The following is a 19,205-nucleotide window of genomic DNA, read 5'->3' on the forward strand; positions in this document are numbered from 1 at the left end:
AAGGCAACAACTCCTCAGCTATTGACAAATTTAGTTACAACTTTCCACAAAAAAACAACTGATCATGAAGGAACAAGAGAAAACAAGAGAAAGAAAGAGATGAAGGTGGCCCTGGAAAAACTTGAATATTTGGGGAAAAACTCTTGCAGAGTGAGGGTCCGATGGCCTCTTTGTTTACCATCCCCAATCCAATTACAATCTTAAGCTTCTTTGGAGTACGAGAAACATGTACTTCCAGTGTTTAACTCCAAAGATCATTCGCCAACTCTTGCATTCCCCTCTTTTTTTTGATACAGCGTACTTATCACTCAATATGATTGAATTCTTTGACCTGTACATCTCTTGGATGCTTGGGATTGTATCTCCCCATTGCTTATTTCCCAGTTATATCGACTTTGATTCTTTTAAAGGGATGCTATAAGTTGCGAGGATGCAAGGAAGAGAAAAAAACACAGAATTTGGAATTCTACTGGCTGTGTCTGTACCGTGGGATGACACTCTTACTTTCATCATAGTAGTGGTTATGCAACTGCTACCGCTCAGAATCGGCGGTTTGATGTTCGTACCCTGCTAGAAATGGCAATTTAGTACACAAGCCAAAAGCATTGCTCATTCTTCCCTGATACACATGCTTCATCAAAATGGCCCCTCAGATTGTGACACTCTTCATCATGGAGTTGTAATGCGACTTGGAACACATTTTCAGATCCATTTGTGATCACAGATACAGAGGTCTAATAATATTAATAACACAATAACATCAAACATAGCTGGGATAAAAGATTCATGTTGAAAACGAGTAGAGAAGACTGCTGGCCATTTAGAAATTATATCAGAAGATGGAACTAGTAAGTACATTTAATTGAGAGAGGTGGACAACCAGCTTCAAGGCTAAAAGGTGAATCTTCCCTTTCTATTACCTGTTTAGAGCATAATGTTATTTCAATTTGTGTATCACATACACATCTTTACACGAGAAACTCTAAAATAGGCGGGCCTGAAGTTTCACTTGGAAAATGGACAGTGTAAATGTACTGGTAAACTTTATATCAGACTGATTTTATAAATTTCCAGAGTGCCGATCTGATTGTCTTGTATGCAGGTGATAGCAATCACAATGTATATGCACTAATTTGAATGCTCAGATTTGAGATAAAAATCCTAAAGATTATATTACTGATTTGTTCCAAAGTTCGTTAGCAGAGATAGAACTATATATGTATTTCAATGGTTCATATCTCTTGATTTTGATCATATAAATATACTTGCCAATAGTCAATCAGGGGTGGACATGTCTATTCAGTCCGAAGAGACACTATGGCAAGATTAGTTTATACTTCAAAAAACCCGATCCTAATCGGTTGTTAAATGTTAAACTAACAAATTACTACAATCACAGATCTTAATCTGAGTTTGTTAGTTAAATAAATAACTCTAGATTCCAATCTTATTATTGCAAGGATCATAATGATGATCTTAATGCATGATCGATTAATCGCAAGTTATAATATTTGATTCAAGAGAGAAGGTTCAGACTACAACTTAGAAAGATATGGACAGTAGGTAATTTTAAGGATAGTGGCAAGTATAATGGTTACGTCTGTAGATATGTGTGAATATCAGTTCACCATGTGAACTGATATGCACACACATATAGTTGCCAGGTCTATTCTGAATCCTGACTGATGCTACCATATTTTAACATTCCCTCTTAGTTAGGGAAGGTAACTAAGTATGAACCAGTTTAGATATCACCTAGCACGTGACATCAAGGAGTATATAGAAAATCGAGTCACATGATATTTGTAGATCCTTGTTATGGTATGTGCACTGACATCATGTCACATGATGTCTACCATAGCATGTCATGGCATGTCCACAGATATTACGTCTCATAGTATCCAACATGATTATCTCATAAAGACCATATTGATACACAATCAATATCAAGTCAGCATGATGTCTATCAGTAAGTCAAGAGATATTAACTATCAAGACATTTCCATGAATATCAAGTCAGCATGATATTTGTCATAATAGTGAACATTGTAAAATCGTCAGCTCACAATGTTGTATACAAGTGTATATTATCAAAAAGATCGTCACCTTTTAGTAATGCACACAAGGGCCCCATAAAGTCATAGAGTCACACGTATGACAAAAGAGTACATGGAGTCACCACTGATTCTCTCATGTGGTGTTGTAATGGCATCACACACAACATCCACCATGAATTGTATTAGAGAGTGGATTCACCATAACTACTCCCAGAGGGTGAAACAAGGGGGCATTCTCTTCAAGCTTCTCTTTTACACGGAAGATTTGCAAGGGCTGATTTTTCAGTTTTCTTCATCTGAGAAAAGAATGCTATAAGAGATTGTACCTCAAATTTATCCTTCTCGGGAAAGAATTCATTAATGGGATCTTAATGACGATGTGACTTTTTCCACAACACATCAACCTAGTGACCTTCTTATCCATGATTACTGATTACTTCTGATGAAGTGTCAGATTCCCTCTGAATCTGATATCAAACTTATGACCTCCTTGTCCAAGGTTTGCCTTTGATGGACTGTTAATTTCTCTCTGAATTTTGATTCTTCCCGTTCGAAGAACCAGATGCATTTTAGGATAAGAAATTAAGAATCCTTCCTCTTTAAAGAAACTTTTCTAGATATGTGATGTCAAGTGAGCCTTTATGGCAGCAAGCCATGACTTTATTCTTCAGCCTATATGACTTTCATACAGGATGCATCAGAACTGAATCTACTATGATAGGTCTCCTTGTCACAGTCGCACAATTATTTGTTCAATGATTACAACTTTGTTTATTGGATCACTTTCCTGTATACAAATGTACTTGTCTGATTCCATAGTAATATGAGTGAATTTAATAAACTGTGGATTTATCACTAGGTTTGGTTACACTAGACATTCATTCTAATATGGCTCCCTTCTGAAGCTCCAAGTACATGCATCAATTTCCCGTCTTCCAAGTTTAATTGTGACAGATTGTCAAACTCCCTCTGAATGTGAATTGCTACTCATTGAAGAAACTTAGATTTCCTCAGAATGTCACAAGGATCACAATTAGACAAACAACTATCATGGCACCTAAGGACCATCCATTGTTTTGAAACATTCCCAAAGGTTAGCACTGACATAGTAGATGCAAAAGATCTCATTGGAGTGAATGGCTTCTCACCAACATTAAGATGACCATATACTTCATCTTAGATGATCAATACGTCCAACCTTTTAGCTGTCTCTATAACCTTGCATAAATCATCCCATTTTGACTTCAGTGCCTTCGTATGCCATTATTGAGCCAGAATATGGAAATCCTGACCTCGGAAGACGAATGTTTCAACCTTCATGACCTAAGATTTTTAAAGCAAAACCAATATCCTGTATATATCCAACAGTCAGATAGATATCGTCTGCAGAGAACATACAAGGCAAAGCCCTGTGAAAGATAATCAACCACCACTCTTGGCATTATTTTAAATTTAGTTTCTCGCTGTCCAGTAGCCAGAGCATTACAATTTAAGATTATCAATGCCTCCTTTGTACTAGTAGACATTTTGAAACATTCAAATTGTGACGGATCTCCATGTCCCAGATGATTCTCTCTTTCCTTTTGGATTCATATGTGACATCAGATATTCCATGACACTTGGAATGCTGGACAAATCATTTCCCATCACAACCTTGGCAAACATGGATCTATTCTCCTGGGTGAATGATGTGTTGTCCACTATCAACACCATTCATAACATATTTGGTAGCAGCTATAAAAGTCACACATCATCATCAATTTGATACTCCTATATACCGTATTCGCAGATAATTTTTCAGGTTAGACCATAGCTTGAATCAAAACTTGCTGTCACAGTTTTGGTTCCAAATTTGATCACATCTTATATTTTACTCACAAAGCATCATGACATTAGATATCTATGCAAAATTCAAATGCATAAAAACTTTTAGTCATTGCTTTGGAAACTGGTCAAACTTGCAACACCATTTATATTTGCCCTGTTCTGAACATATGATTATTAGAGAAACCCATGCCAAAATAAAATTTTCATGCCATTTTAAAGGAGTTGAGATGCCAAAATAAATGGTCATGCGACTTTAACGGTCTCACTTCCATGTCAATCTTTTCTTGTTACACCCAGCTCCTTCAATGCAATACCCTTATAAATGTAGACAATCAGTTACCAACAATTGCTACACTGTCTTCCATTACATAGTACGATAACGAATTTATGCCTTAAGATTGAATATTTCCAGTCCAAACTGTATTCCCACACATCTCCCAAGATTGTCATGACTTAGTTTCTTTCTGCCCACAAATTCCTCAAGAATGACACCTTATTCTTAAAGCCCACAAACATCTGTCAACACTCCAATAACTTATACAATATGTTCAACCAATTTTAAGGAGTGGAAGAAGGGTCAGCTGGAAGTGTGCATCAGCATAGTGCCATAGACCTATCAACAACCGATCCGTTAAGATTCAATCTTACCTATGCTTCTGCTGATATCTGTAGCTGGTAATTTTCGAATGTTCTGTATTGCTTCAGCTTATTCAGAAATTTATTTACCATTCTTTCCAACACACCTGATCTAATTATCACTGTCTGTGAGTTTAAAATATGAATTTCTGAATTCCCTACACCTTTTCCAGCTACGATGACTAATTCCATGCATCTAATTGAGCAGGGAGACTTCCAGAAGACAATTGTATGTTCAACCTGCAACTCCAAAGGGTCGAACTGAATCCCGTGTCTCAGGATTTCCTAGCAGCCACCTGGTAACTTAATAATTTCCCACGTCAAACTCTTCACATTGGACCTGATCTGCTGAAACTAAATAGAATTATGTTCACCTTCAGTCTGAGCAATCACCATTCCACCCACGCTTAGTTAATGACAGCAGATGAATTCTGGAGTGTAGGGCGGCTACCAAATCTGTAGATGCCTATAAATTATAACTCTCCAGTCCACAACTCATTAGCAGTTCTGCAGTGTTACCCCAGCGCGGCGGTGCGGGGGGACGTCGGGACAAGTTTCGGGTGTGGGAAAAAAATAGCCTCAATTTGGGGACGGCAGGGGTGCGGCAGCGGGGGAGCGGGGGGGGGGGGGGGGGGGGGGGTGTTCAGGGGAGGGGGGGGAGGAGAGGGAGTGGGGGGAGGGGGTTGCATAGTATATATATAATATTATTAATATATATGATTGAAAATGCTAATTATGAAATGATACTTCAATATATTATATAACAATGTAACATTAACATATCAAATATTCACCGCAACCTGAGTCCATCCAACATGCCTTCATTATAATAATAATGATACCCATCCATGATAATGCTGCAACCTGAGTCCATCCAACATGCTTTCATTTGCTCCATCAAGATCCCAACCTTGTCATAGGCTCTATCCAACACTGTAGTCCTCAGCTTGTGGTCACCTGGTGGCACATATGATGGCTCTCCCTCATTCATTGCCATGGTAATCATCCTCACAAAATAGGGAGATCGAGCCACATGTGTAGAGATGCCATTGGCAAAGAAGAAATCACCAACAACATCATCTAACCGGTCCCTTGCATGCATGTTAAATAAATGAGCAATGGGGTTACTATCAGTACCACTTGAAGTTGCTTTTCGTTTCCCCCTATTGCTGTCCCCAGCTGAACTGTGTGTAGGTGAGGAGAATGATGGTGTAGGTGACATAGTCCCTGCTCTTTGATGCAAGATACGAGTAGATGTATCTCGCTGCCCTTGTAACTGCTGTATATGCTGTACCTGTTGCCTAGCAGACAAAGATCTAGGCACTGGAACAACACTATCATCAGGAATGCCCCATAGATTATTTACTTCAATTCTGTATCTGACATTCTCAGGATTTGATAAGAACATGCATGGGTTCACACCATAGCCACTCCAAAAAAGGTGTGAATTAACTCTTGTAATGCTGCCAAACCATTCTGCTCCACATATATTGCACTTCCATTTGCATGTGCCACCCCCTGAAGGTGTAGGGCATGTAATTTTTGTATCAAACTGTTTAAGAGGGGACTTTGGGTCATAAGGACCCCTAGCATACTTCCTCAAAATCTCTGAAGGGCAATCAGTAGAAGGCACCCCTGGTGCAACATAAGGAGGCTCTTCCGCAGGCTCAGATTGACCACCTACATCAGCCCCATGATCACTTCCTTCAGGCTCAAGTTCAGGCTCATAATCAGATGCACTTGGCTCATTAATTTTCATGTCTTCTGCACTTTGGCTGGATCTAGAAGCCATTTATAAAACTGCATTTCACAAAATGAAAGTAAAATTATAAAAATGATCATGATACATTTCAGCCCAAGTAAAAATAATTTAAAACTTAAAACTTTACTATTTAATTTTAGCATTTACTATTTAAAAATTTAAAGTATTAAAAAATGAAACTAAATAGTAAAATACTAAAAGAAAATATTAAATAAAAATATGGCAATATGGCATATGCTGAAACGTTTTACTAAGTAAGTTACTCTCAAGTTTCAAGTTTTATTTTTGATTCTTGAATCTTGTTGATAGTTGAATCTTCTTAGTTCTATGATTTTTTATTTTATTATTTATATTAATTTTTAGTTTTTAAATTTTTTCATTGTTCTTAAAATAAAAATATGGCAATATGGCATATGCTGAAATGTATTTTACTAAATACGTTTCAGCATATGCCATATTGCCATATTTTTATTTTAAGAACAATGAAAAAAACTAAAAATTAATATAAATAATAAAATAAAAAATCATAGAACTAAGAAGATTCAAGTATCAACAAGATTCAAGAATGAAACTTGAAACTTGAAAGTAACTTAGTAAAACTAAATACTAAATACTAAATTTAAAAATTATAAATTGATTTTTAGAACAAAAAAAACAAAGTAAAATAAAAAAAACCTATCTTGAAGGCTCGAACTTGAGGAGACACTTGCCAAATCAAACTTTCTTGCTCCTTTTACTCCTCTTGATTTTGCAATCCCTTGCAAAACCACCCACTAATCTCTCACAAGCTCCTCCAAACACTCTTTCTCACTTAGCTCCTTGCTGCTCCAAAATGGTGAAATGAAATGATGAAATGAAGAAGAGATCTATTGGTCTTATTAAGCCTTCAAATAGACTACATGGGACCCACACCAAATTAGGTTTAGCATACTTCAAAAACAAAAACAAAAAAAAAAGCAAGAAGTATTGTTTTTTTAAAAAAAATTGGGCCTCTTCTTGACGCACCCCGCGCGCACCCGGGAAGCACCCCGCGAGCACCTGTGGCGCACCGGTGCACCCTCGCACCCGGGAAGCACCCAAGCACCTGGTGCTCGACCGGTGCGGCAGCGAAAAAGCCGCGGGCGGGGGTGCTTGGGTGCGTGACGCACCCGCACCGGGTGCGTATGCGCACTGGGTGCGCAAGGCTTTTGACCCGGGTGCGCGCACCCAGGTTACAGTGCGGTTCTGCAAACAATTCTCTTTCACAGAAAATTTCTGGTGTATTGGGGCTATGTCCCAATGCTTAGACCTGAGGATTTACATCCTTCAGCCACAGCCTTTGCGTTTGCAATCTGGAACTTCATGCTAAAAGAAAAATATGGATTTGATACCTAAATGGCTACGCCAAAATAATGTTTTATCTCTAATTTCATTTTGCCGCCTTGCAATCTCCAGTCCGACTGGAGGTAAGATCCGATTCTTTCTCATGCAGATCTACTCATGGCAATACTAAAGTTTGATAAAATATTTAAGCCTCCATCCATGGTGGGTTTCACAATGCATTTGCGACCACATAAGATACCATGCAGAATGATGCCATGTTAAAGATAAGGGAAGATTATCATCTGACGATTGAACATGTGGAATGATATCACTCCATACACTGAAATCACTGGTATTAATATCAAGCAGCCCACATCATGATTGAAGAACTCCAGAACCCCCAGACATTTGAACTTGCTTTGATACCATGTAAATTTACTGGTAAACTTTATATCACTGTTATTTTATAAATTTCCAGAGTGCTGATCTGATTGTCTTGTATGCAAGTGATAGCTATCACAATGTATATGCACCAATTTGAATGTTCAGATTTGAGATAAAAGTCCTGAAGATTATATTACTGATTTGTTCTGAAGTTCGTTAGCAGAGATAGAACTATTTATGTATTTCAATGGTCCATATCTCTTGATTTTGATCACATAAATATGCTTTCCAATAGTCAATCAGAGGCGGATATGTCTATTCGGTCTGAAGAGACACTATGGCAAGATTAGTTTACATTTCAAAGAACTCGATCCTAATTGGGTGTTAAATGTTAAACTAACAAATTACTACAAAGACAGATCTTAATCTGAGTTTATTAGTTTAACAATTAACTCTAGACGCCATTCTTATTATTGCAAGGATCATAATCACGATCTTAATGGATGATTGATTAGAATGTTCAATTCAAAAGATAAGGTTCAGACTACAACTTAGAAAGATATGGGCAGTAGGTAATTTCAAGGATGGTGGCAAGTATAATGGTTATGTCTGTAGATATGTGTGTATATGTGAACTGATATGCACACACATACAGTTGCCAGGTCTATCCTGAATCCTGACCGACACTACCATATCTTAACAGGCATAACTTTATGATAATTTCAGGAATTAGATCAGAAGATAAATTAATGGATACAATTGGGAGTGATGAGCAAAATAACTTTTTAAGAGCATATTGCTATGCTTTAGCACTGCACATTTATTCTTTACATCAATTTAATTTTATGTCATCAGTATACATAAAACTGTTCTAACATGTATATTATTAGGTATTTTGAAATTTTAACCCCAAATGTGGACATCTTACTAGGGATTATCAGTAGATTGATATGCATGAGCTCGTCTGATTGTTTGTTGCCTTATTTTGCTATTCTTCCGGATGGAGTATGCATTTGAATCTGATCTTACCTTTTTGGAGTAGTTCTGTACAGTGATTAAACAATCAATTGCTTCAATGGAGATTGTGTCATTTGCATGGCTGCAATGCATTCAACCTTTCTACAGTGCTGTATCTATTTGAGGTGATTGCATACTCTTTAACACTTTCTAATTTCTGCTGTTTGTACAGACTGGAGATCGATTGGATAGACTTGCCCATGTGTTCTCATATATAACACATCTTCTTAACTTCAAGGCCATGCCCGTTTCTGCCATCAAACAGCTATTAAAGGCAAAGATCACTCTAGAGAATGACAGATACGACAAAGGCTCATCTCATCTGATGGAATCATCAAGAATTCCTGGTGTTACCCTTGCTAAATTCTTGAAGCTATTTTCAGATACAAAAGGAAACATACCAAGAGAGAAGAGGGACCTACTTAGCAGCTATATCCTTGTCCTCACTCTTATAGCAGATGATTTTGAAACTGAACCACTGGATATTGCGAAGGATTTGAAAATAACGATGAATGACCTGGTATCTCGTTATCAAGAACTAGGCTGTAAGTCTCAGAAACTAAAGGGTAGCCTCAAATTATCTCTTCCAGTTCCACTTGCTTTCCCAATGTTGCAGCAAAACCGATCGAGGAAGAAAACCCGGTGAGGGAATCTTATTTCAGAATACATATCTGGTCTTCTCTCCAAGGAATTTATGCCTCCTGCATGATGAGCCGTAAGATCAAATGTCTTGGCTCATTCGTCATATCAAACATTTCAAGGCATAAGATCTAGGGTTTAATCTCTCTGGTTTGAGTGAGAGTTCATCTTGAAATGATAATTTTCTGAAAAGAAATTTTGACACAGGCTTGGCAATGAAGTCATATTTTTATTTTATTCTTAGCGTCAGGCAGTTCTTGATCAGATAGCTTAAATGGAATTGCCTCATGCCCTAATCCTATATAATATATCTGTACCAAATAATTCATTGACACCAGTGAGCTTTTATCCCAGAGCATGCAGCATGATGTAAGGGATGTGCATCTGGAGCTTCATGTTTATTTCTTTTAACATCTCAGTCCGTTTTTTTTTGGCCAAAACTGAATATAGTCAATGAATCATTATTGCATTTCACTGGTTTCAGATGCATTTTATATGATACAGGTAGCAATAATGATTTATGAGCATATCCAACTTCTCTGTCTTTGAAAGATGCAGTTCATTTGCATGTCGATTGTCCAGAGGTCATTTGTATGCTTAAATGTACAATATTATTGTATGAAATGCAACTTAAATCTTTCCAAACAAGATATTTGTTATTATTCCAGTCTCCGGAAAGGTTGAAAAAAGTGAATATATATTTTTTTTTTGGAAAAATTGAAGGCAATAAAAAGAAGAAACTGAAGTATTCAAATGTGATGAAAAATATAGAATGAAGTACCCAAAATAGTAAATAGAAAGTAGAGAACTGAAGTATTCAAATGTCATGAAAAATATAAAATGAAGTACTCAAAATAGTAAATAGAAAGTAGAGACCATGGAGCTTTTGAAAATGTGCCTTTCCCCTTTGTCATCTTGAGGATAATTTTCTTTTTTAAATTAAAATAAAAATATCAAATTACATTTTGTTCTTGTTCAATAGAAAATGGAATGCTAAAAAAATGAGTGAAAATTTACAGTCTACATTATCAAAATATTAAAACAGTGTTAAAAATTCATTAAGTACATAATCTACTTTTCATACATTTTAAAAAGAACCTAATGTTAGCACAAAAATATTAGCTACTATAAAATAATAATACAATAGTAAATTGAACAAAAATATAAGTTTTCAAAAACATTAGAACTTTTGAAGTAAGTTTGATATTAATGTTTGATTTTTGTTCTCAAAACACATTTAATCTATGGTACATATATATTAGTATTTCTATAGTTAATCATGTATCAAAATAAAAAAATGAATTAGCTAAAATAAATATTTATTAAGCACATATACTCTATGTGGGAGCTTTGCTTTCCGAAATGATTTATTCTCTAGTATACTTGTCAGCCCGAAGCTCTTCAAAATGATTTCTCTCTAGATTAGTTAGCCCTTTCCTAAATAGTTTTTCTTTTCGGACTATGAAAATCACTTCAGTTTGTTTTTCTACTTGTTTTGTGGTTGGAAATTAGCAAGCCATTCTGAAATTAGAAATAAGTTACCTTGTTTTTCCCCTACACTTTATCCCCTTTTTATGGACTTAATGGTTGTGGCACCGTTTTGTTGTGGCACCGTTTTGTTATTTCAAATTTCTTTTGGTAATTGTGTCCCTATTTTTATCTTGTTTCATTCCCAACCAATGTGCCTATGATTTTTCATGGTAGATTAGAGCCAGGTTTGATAAATTTTGTGCATCAAGGTCACTTGTAGTACAATAGCATTTTTTTCCTAATTTCTCATTTATATTACTTAACATTTTTTGTTTTCTAATCTTGGAGTAAAATTTAGAAAAGGCAATATGGAGTCTTGGATCTCTTTGTACATAATACAAAAACTTTGTATATAATCTCTGATTTTGCTCTCATTTTTTATAATCATAGATGGGGTCTCATATTTTGGTGTGACTTTTGGTTTCGCCTTCATTGAAGATTATAGATTTGGATAGGCAGTTTGTAAATGACGTAATTCCCAATCTTTTTCTTGCTAGGAGGAATAGATTGATGTTAGTTGTCAAGATTTGTATTGTTGCTTGCAAATAGGACTACATTGATGTCAATTGTCAAGATATGTAAAGAGGGATGTATTTACAAGTGTTATGGCATTTGTAGAGCTGCTATTATGTTTTTACTTGCAGTCCATGGTTTCATTGTGTTCAATGTGTAATATTGTCAAGAGAGTTGATTAGGTAGGGATAATTTTTGCAAATGATGGTTGATTACAAATCTTGCCATTGGAACTTTTCAATTGAGCTTGCACATAGAAAAATGTCATTAGGGGTTATTACATGCACTCATGATCCCTACAAAGCACTTAGATAAAGTCATAATCCTACAAAGTTGTTTAATTGATAACATATATGTATGTGCATTTCATTAGACAAATTTTATGCTTCTTTTTAAGGATATTGTTTGATGGTGGCAATACACCTTGAATTGGATTGCTTGACATAACTTATTCATTTTAACAATGTTTTGCCCTTAACCACTTAGGTTTGGGTTATTTTCTCTCTTGGTGTAAAGGTGCAACTATGTAGTAGAATAAAGATTATCATGATTATTAACTATTAAAGCTTTGCATTTTGGTTGATGGCTCAGCTCAAGATGTTGTCTTCTTAGGATATTGATTATTCATTCTTTTTGCTCACATCCATTAGAGGGTTCCTCTTGAGTCCTCTTGAGGTTGGTAATCTTCTTTTGACTAGGCCATGATGACTTCTCTGGCTTTTGTCACCTTACAACATTGTAAGACCTTTGTGAATTCGTTGCGATACCTTATTTCTTTGGAAAGACTCTCTTTGTGTTTGATGTCTTTGGTGCAAGTGTCGATTCAAGAGATGCCCCTCCTTATTTTGAGAATTTGGACATTAGTGTATATTAGATATTTTCCAAAAAAGGATAAGAGCTTCTACTAAATATATTTAAGGTTCGCATTCTTGGTTCATGGGTGTGTGGATCGTTAAGTTAGGGTCAAGCACTATGGTATTATGCGGAAATATTTTATTATTGTAGGTGGTGGTATATGTATGTGCATTTCATTAGACAATTTTTAAGCTTCTTTTTAAGGATATTTGTTTGATGGTGGAAATACACCTTGAATTGGATTGGTTGACATGACTTACTTATTCATTTTAACAATGTTTTGCCCTTAACCATTTGGGTTTTGGTTATTTTCTCTCTTGGTGTAAAGGTGCAACTATGTAGTAAAATAAAGATTATCATGATTATTAACTATTAAAGCTTTATCTTTTTGGTTGATGGCTTATCTCAAGATGTTGTCTTCTTAGGATATTAATTATTCATTCTTTTTGCTCACATTCATAAGAGGCTTCCTCTTGAGGTTGGTAATCTTCTTTTGATTAGGCCATGATGACTTCTCTAGCTTTTGTCACCTCACAACATTATAAGACCCTTAATGAATTTGTTGACACCTTATTTCTTTGGTTAGCAATGTCTTTGGTGGAGGTGTCGATTCAAGAGATGCCCCTCCTTATTTCGAGAATTTGGACATTAGTGAATCTTAAATATTTTCCAAAAAAGGATAAGAGCTTCTACTAAATATATTTAAGGTTCACATGCTTGGTTCATGGGTGAGTGGATTGTTAAGTTAGGGTCAAGCACTGTGGTGTTATGTGAAAATATTTTATTATTGTAGGTGGTGGTAATGCATTGTTTGAAACCGTTCTTTATAGAAAGAAACATGATTATGCAAGAGGGTTTTCATTTTAGGAGGTTTGATCAATTGGGTGTAGATCAATCTTTTTTATTGGTAGGTGTAGATCAAAATTGTTATAGATATAATCCTCTTAAAATTGAATCCTTGATAATGCCTTTTTGTGGTTTTCAATGATAAAAAAAACCTCTTCATGTTTTAGGGAATGCGTTGAAGTTTATTACTCTTGCTTTCCAAAAAATAATTATGTACTTTTTTTCTTTATATTATTGTTGTCACTTAGATTGCACCCTTATGCGGAAAATAAACTTCTAGCAATCTAGTGAAATGTGAGATGATCCTTGGCCTGTGGGTATGCCATGTTAAGGATCAACCTCCATTATAAAGGTTTGGCTCCCCTTGAATAACCTATTAAAACCAGACTTGAACTTTGCAGGAAAAGGGGAAGAGATGAAACAAAAACATAAAGTTAACTTGAGATTAAGGTGATTCACCAAAGTTATGAGGGTGGTGCAACCTTGAATGGAAAATATAACAACTTGATCATAGAAAGATCCTACAAGCTTTAGGTGCATAAATGTAACAAGGTGCAGATGTTCATAAAAGGAAACTTTGTTCACAACTTCTGCATTTGATTACATGCAAATTACACTATCTCATGAAACTACCTCTCATATGCCTCATAACATTAACCTTCAAGCTAAGGATTTATGAAAAATCACAATAACTTGTTCAAAACACTTAGAAGACAATGACAAGTAGAAAATAGGACCATGGAGGATCACTTCCATATCATATTCAAAAGGATCAAATACTCAAAAATTGCATCACAAAATAGGATGAGCTACAAACACTGCTAACTCTATAAGGAGAAAAAGATGACTCCTAGGAGGTAGAATGCAAGAACTAACTAGAGTAATGCCTAGGAATGGGGTATAAATAGGTCAAAACCCAAAATTTGTACTATCCTCTAAATTAGAAACCTATCTATGATGTCTCAAATTGGCTGAAAATTGAATTCTATCATCCTCACAAATCATGTTGAATATGGAAACTGACATCTCCCCAAAAATCTACTGGTAGGTATCTGTAACTTGCCCTTTTTGGAAAATCCTCCTACCCATGAATTTGACATAACTAAATCAAATCACCTCCACCATCTTTGCATTTAGAAATTATATTTAAATGGAATGATTTACAATTACATCTTCCATTTAACTATTTACATTTAAAATAAAATGCAAAATTAAAACCCCCTTATACACTAACATTTTCACTTTTCTCCAAAAAACAATGCCTTCATAATAAAATCTCACCTCTAGGCATTTTGGAAATTAAACATTCCCCCCTTTTTAAAATAATAGTCAAAATAAGTAATAAACTCAAAAATAAAATACCTAAGTCATAATGTAAACCTGATTAAAGGAAAAGGAACATGAAAACAAGGCATTTTAGTCGATGCTCTAGCTTGAACTTGCACATTGACTAGAAGAAAGAGGGAAAGTTGCCATAGCTGAACTAAGATGGATCTTCTTTTTGTAGCATTGCTTTTGGAAACAATTTGAGCTCTTAATGTATAAGGTAGGCATTCAATTTTTATTGTCCCCATTTGTTCGACTTGCATTTTGAGGAATATGAGGGTTTCATGTTTTTGCTTATGGTTCAATTCACACATCAAGCTGTTTATTGCTTCCCTTTGCATGCATATTTTTAGTTGTTTCTATCACCTTCTAAATATGATAAACATGAGTCCAGGCAACATGATGTTGTTATGATTTTTTTCTTTTATTTTCATATGCAGGACCTTGCATTTTGATTAGAGGTCGCGACTTGCAACTTGTTTTCATGTATATCTACATTGTGTAAATGAGTGGCTTTGACAAGGGCACAATTGCATGTCCATCGATCTCTGCTGCATGCTTCAAGAAATCTGCATCTATTTATTCTATCACCTCCCTGAATATTTATGATGAGGGCTTGCATCTTTGTGGCCTACAATTGCATACATGGGTAGGGCATCATCTTTAATATGGTGTTGCTATCTTCATATAAATGTAGGTCGTGGCTGCATATTTTTATGCATGCATGTACTTGTTCTCATGATATTCAATATATGTTTGGCTATGCTTACAACCTATGTGAGACCATGCATTATCTTTATGATCTTGTTATGCACTCCACATCATGTAAATCTGATATTTTAGTTAATATATACATAATGTTTGATTTATATCTCTTGCTCTTTATTTCCCTTCAACATGTTTCTTTAGCTTAGCTAGTTATAGATTTACTTTGTTCATTCCATGCAAAATGAAACAACAAATTATAATCAAAGATCACATAATAATCACAAACTAGGGTATCATAAACAACCAATACACCTTGTAATTAGGCCTCTAACTAGCACTAGAGTGAATCAACACAAAAATGGTAACATTTCTGGCGACTTCTAATGAATGCTTGCATGCTAAGCATCATGACCAACTACCTTATATTATCTATTGGACATAACATCTCTATAGCTTAGAAATGATCCCAAAAGTTGAACCATGATTGTCCATATGCCTTGCTAATTCTTCTTTGATTACAACATGTTCACTAATGCATAAATACTTTATTGGATATGACTGGGATAAACATGCCTTGAAATTGGCAACAACAAATGAACAACAAACTATAACCACTAAGCATCTGAGATGTGTTGATTTGATCTGAAGAGTCCATTTAAGTATGTGCAATGATTTGTTTCAGTGGACTCTTCCTACTGATACCAATGAATGACTTTGATTTAGTGTGCTTTGAAAGATGACATTATTAAGTCTCAGACTTATTACTAACAACTACCACTAATAACAATTGAAACAGAACTCAAACTAAATTTGTGCTCCAACACTTAGGAAAAATAGAAACTATGTACTATTGTACAAGTGCAAAATGTAACCTCAACAACAAGGTTTGAGGTGAATCCCATTAACTGGGATAGGGAGCACTTCTTCTTCCAAATTAGAGAGTTGGAAAGCATTATGTGCTTTACATGTTGAAATAAAAAATGCGCCACTATACAATGTATCAAACTTGGTGTGTTTCCCAAGCTTACTCTTTAGTTCATCCGACTGAAGTACTAAGTCTTCCACATTAAAGGTCCTAGGCGGTATCGTCTCGTCAAATTTCCTCTTCAATTACACTTGGCGACCTTTGAGATTTTTTAATGCTTTCTCTCATATTTCTTCTATCTCAATTGGCTCAACAAGTCTAACCTCCATAGGTCATTCCTCCATCAAATCTAACTCTTTAATCAATCTCAAATTAGGTAACTCAACAGAAATAGGTAGTCTTGCCTCTCTACCATACACAAGAGTATAGAGTGAGTTACCTATTGACCCCTAAGGAGTTATTCTGTTATCCCAAGAAGAAAACTTCATCTTGTTGTGCCAAGCTCTTTGATTATCCTCAATTGTCCTTATAATTTGAATCAGATTTTTGTTTGTTGATTCGACTTGACCATTACCCCATGAATAATAGTTAGATGAGGTATTCAAATAAATGTTATTATTAAAAACCCATTATTAAATTTTCATACAAAAAAAGCCAATGCATTATCATAGATGATAGAATCCAGAATATTAAACCTAGCCACAATATCTTGATAGAAATTTAGGACTAAAGTCTCATTAGAATCCTTAAGAGCTACAACTTTTGTCCACTTAGTCAAATAATCCATGGTTGTTGAAATTCATTTGTGACCAAAACTAGGAGAATTGGGAGGGTTTATAAGACCAATAAAATCTATTCCACACTTAAGGAGTTTTCAACTTGAATATCATGTAGGGGAAGGGCTGCTAGCTTTTTCTTACCAGTAAATAGAGCACATTTCTTGCATTACCTTACCCATTTGAATGCATCTTTGTAGAGATCAGACCACTAGTATCTACCTCTCATGATCTTAAAAGCTATGGTCTTAGGCGAAAAGTGTCCACCAACTACTCCATCATGGAATTCCTCCAAAATCTTGTCAATCTGGTCTGGTTCTACACATCTCAATAACACTCAAGAATAATCTTTTCTATACAAAATATTTTCAATAACAACAAATGGAATGACTTTTAGTTGGTAATACCTCCTTTTTATATTTTTAAAACCTTAGGGACATTGACCAGTCAATAGAGAATGCTTCATTTTTGCTACCCAACTAGAGGTATTTGTTGCCTCTTCATTCTATCTTATATTATCATTAATCTGGACAACATTCATATCTTTTGGTTCACCATTAATAGGTTTCCCAAGTAGCTATTCACATAAGTATTTTCCTCTAATCAACTTAGTAATCTTAATTTGAACATCACATTCCATAACTTTTGTGAACCAACCAACCCTCTTATGGTTAAGATCCTTTTTCAATTGAAATTTTTTGATACTAGGATGTGCAACCATAAGATGAATAGTATTATGTGAAATCACATGTCTAATTTTTTTCAAACCTTTAATAAGAGAACCAAATCATGTTTTTCAACGAAAGTATACCTGTTCTCATACCCAACCAAACCTTGGTTGTAGAAGGCTATGGGTTGCTCCTGATTATCACCATTCTTGTACTAATACTACATAAATAGAATCCATGCTTCCAAAGGAATACAATATAAAATCCTTAGAAAAATTAGGATTGATAAGAGTAGGAGCTATAGAAATAACTTCCTTTACCTCTTCAAAATAGTATTTAGCTCCCCCAGTCCATGTGAATTTTGTACTCATCTTAAGCATCTGAGTCATAGGTCTTAGTAACACTGCAACATTAGGAATGAACCTTCTAACAAAGTTAATCTTGCACATGAAACTTTGTAGTGCTTCCTTATGTGTTGATAGGGATAAGACTAGAATAACTTCTACTCTTTTAGGATCAATGGTAGTGCCATGCTCGTAAATAGTATACCCAAGCAATTTGCCTTCATGAACAACAAATATGCATTTTTTAGGATTCATGGATACTCCATACTCCCTGCATCTCTCAAAAATATGCCTCAGATGCACAAGATGCTCACTACAATCCTTAGAGTAAATAGTAATATCATCCAAATAAGAAACTACAAATTTGTTTATTAAACCATGAAAACCCATCTCCATTTCCTTTTGGAAAGTTGCACTAGCATTGGACAATCCAAAATGTATCTTTCTATGTCATAGTTCCCCACTTTGTGGTGAACACAATCTTATGTTGGTCCTCCTCCTTCACTAGGATCTGATTATATCTAGAAACAACCATCAAGTAAAGAGAAACTATTAGATCCTGAAACTATTTGCAAAATCTGATCCATGAAGGGGATGGGATAGCGATCCTTAAGAGAAGTCGTATTAAGGTCTCTAAAATCTACACAAAGTCTTATCTCACAACTCTTATTTCTAACCAAAACTAACTTAGATACCCAAGAAGTGTGCTTAATGGGAAATATAATGTTACCTTCAATCATCTTACTTAGTCCATCCTTCATGAGTGCTTTTAACTTTGAATTGATGGGCCATTTCTTTTGTCAAACTAGTTTTGCATTAGGTAGTAACTCTATAGTATATTTCGCTAGCTGAAGCTAAAACCCTTTCAAATCCTAATACCCCCATGCAAAAAAATTAGAAAATTCTTGGCACTAGGAAATAAATGCTTGTTGTTAATCTTTTGAGCATACCTTGCCAAGCTTCAAAAACTTATCTTAGAGTACTTCAACTAGTTAGTAGTGATCTTTTTTCACTGTCATGTTCTTCTTATCCTTCCTAATTGGATCATCATTATTTAAAATGAACTCAAGGTAACAAAACCATTGCATAACTTGTTAGATTTCAGTTGTAAAAGTTGATCACCATACTACTGTTCTAATTTCTTTTGATT

The 19,205-nt window shown here is 35.2% G+C and overlaps 1 protein-coding gene across 1 annotated transcript in view; it reads left to right on the forward strand.

Annotated features, from left to right (window-relative positions):
* LOC149535770 (DNA binding / DNA-directed RNA polymerase) overlaps positions 1-10,093 on the forward strand; it is a 105,058-nt gene extending 94,965 nt beyond the window's left edge. Inside the window, exon 4 of the mRNA XM_089807709.1 lies at positions 9,158-10,093. Coding sequence (XP_089663835.1) covers positions 9,158-9,631 — 474 coding nt within the window. The 3' untranslated portion in view covers positions 9,632-10,093. The remainder of the gene's footprint in view (positions 1-9,157) is intronic.
* Positions 10,094-19,205: the final 9,112 nt, after the last annotated feature.

The sequence above is a fragment of the Cupressus sempervirens genome, chromosome 10, assembly GCF_028749045.1.
Source record: "Cupressus sempervirens isolate cs-2001-9-10 chromosome 10, ASM2874904v1, whole genome shotgun sequence".
Lineage (NCBI taxonomy): Eukaryota > Viridiplantae > Streptophyta > Pinopsida > Cupressales > Cupressaceae > Cupressus > Cupressus sempervirens.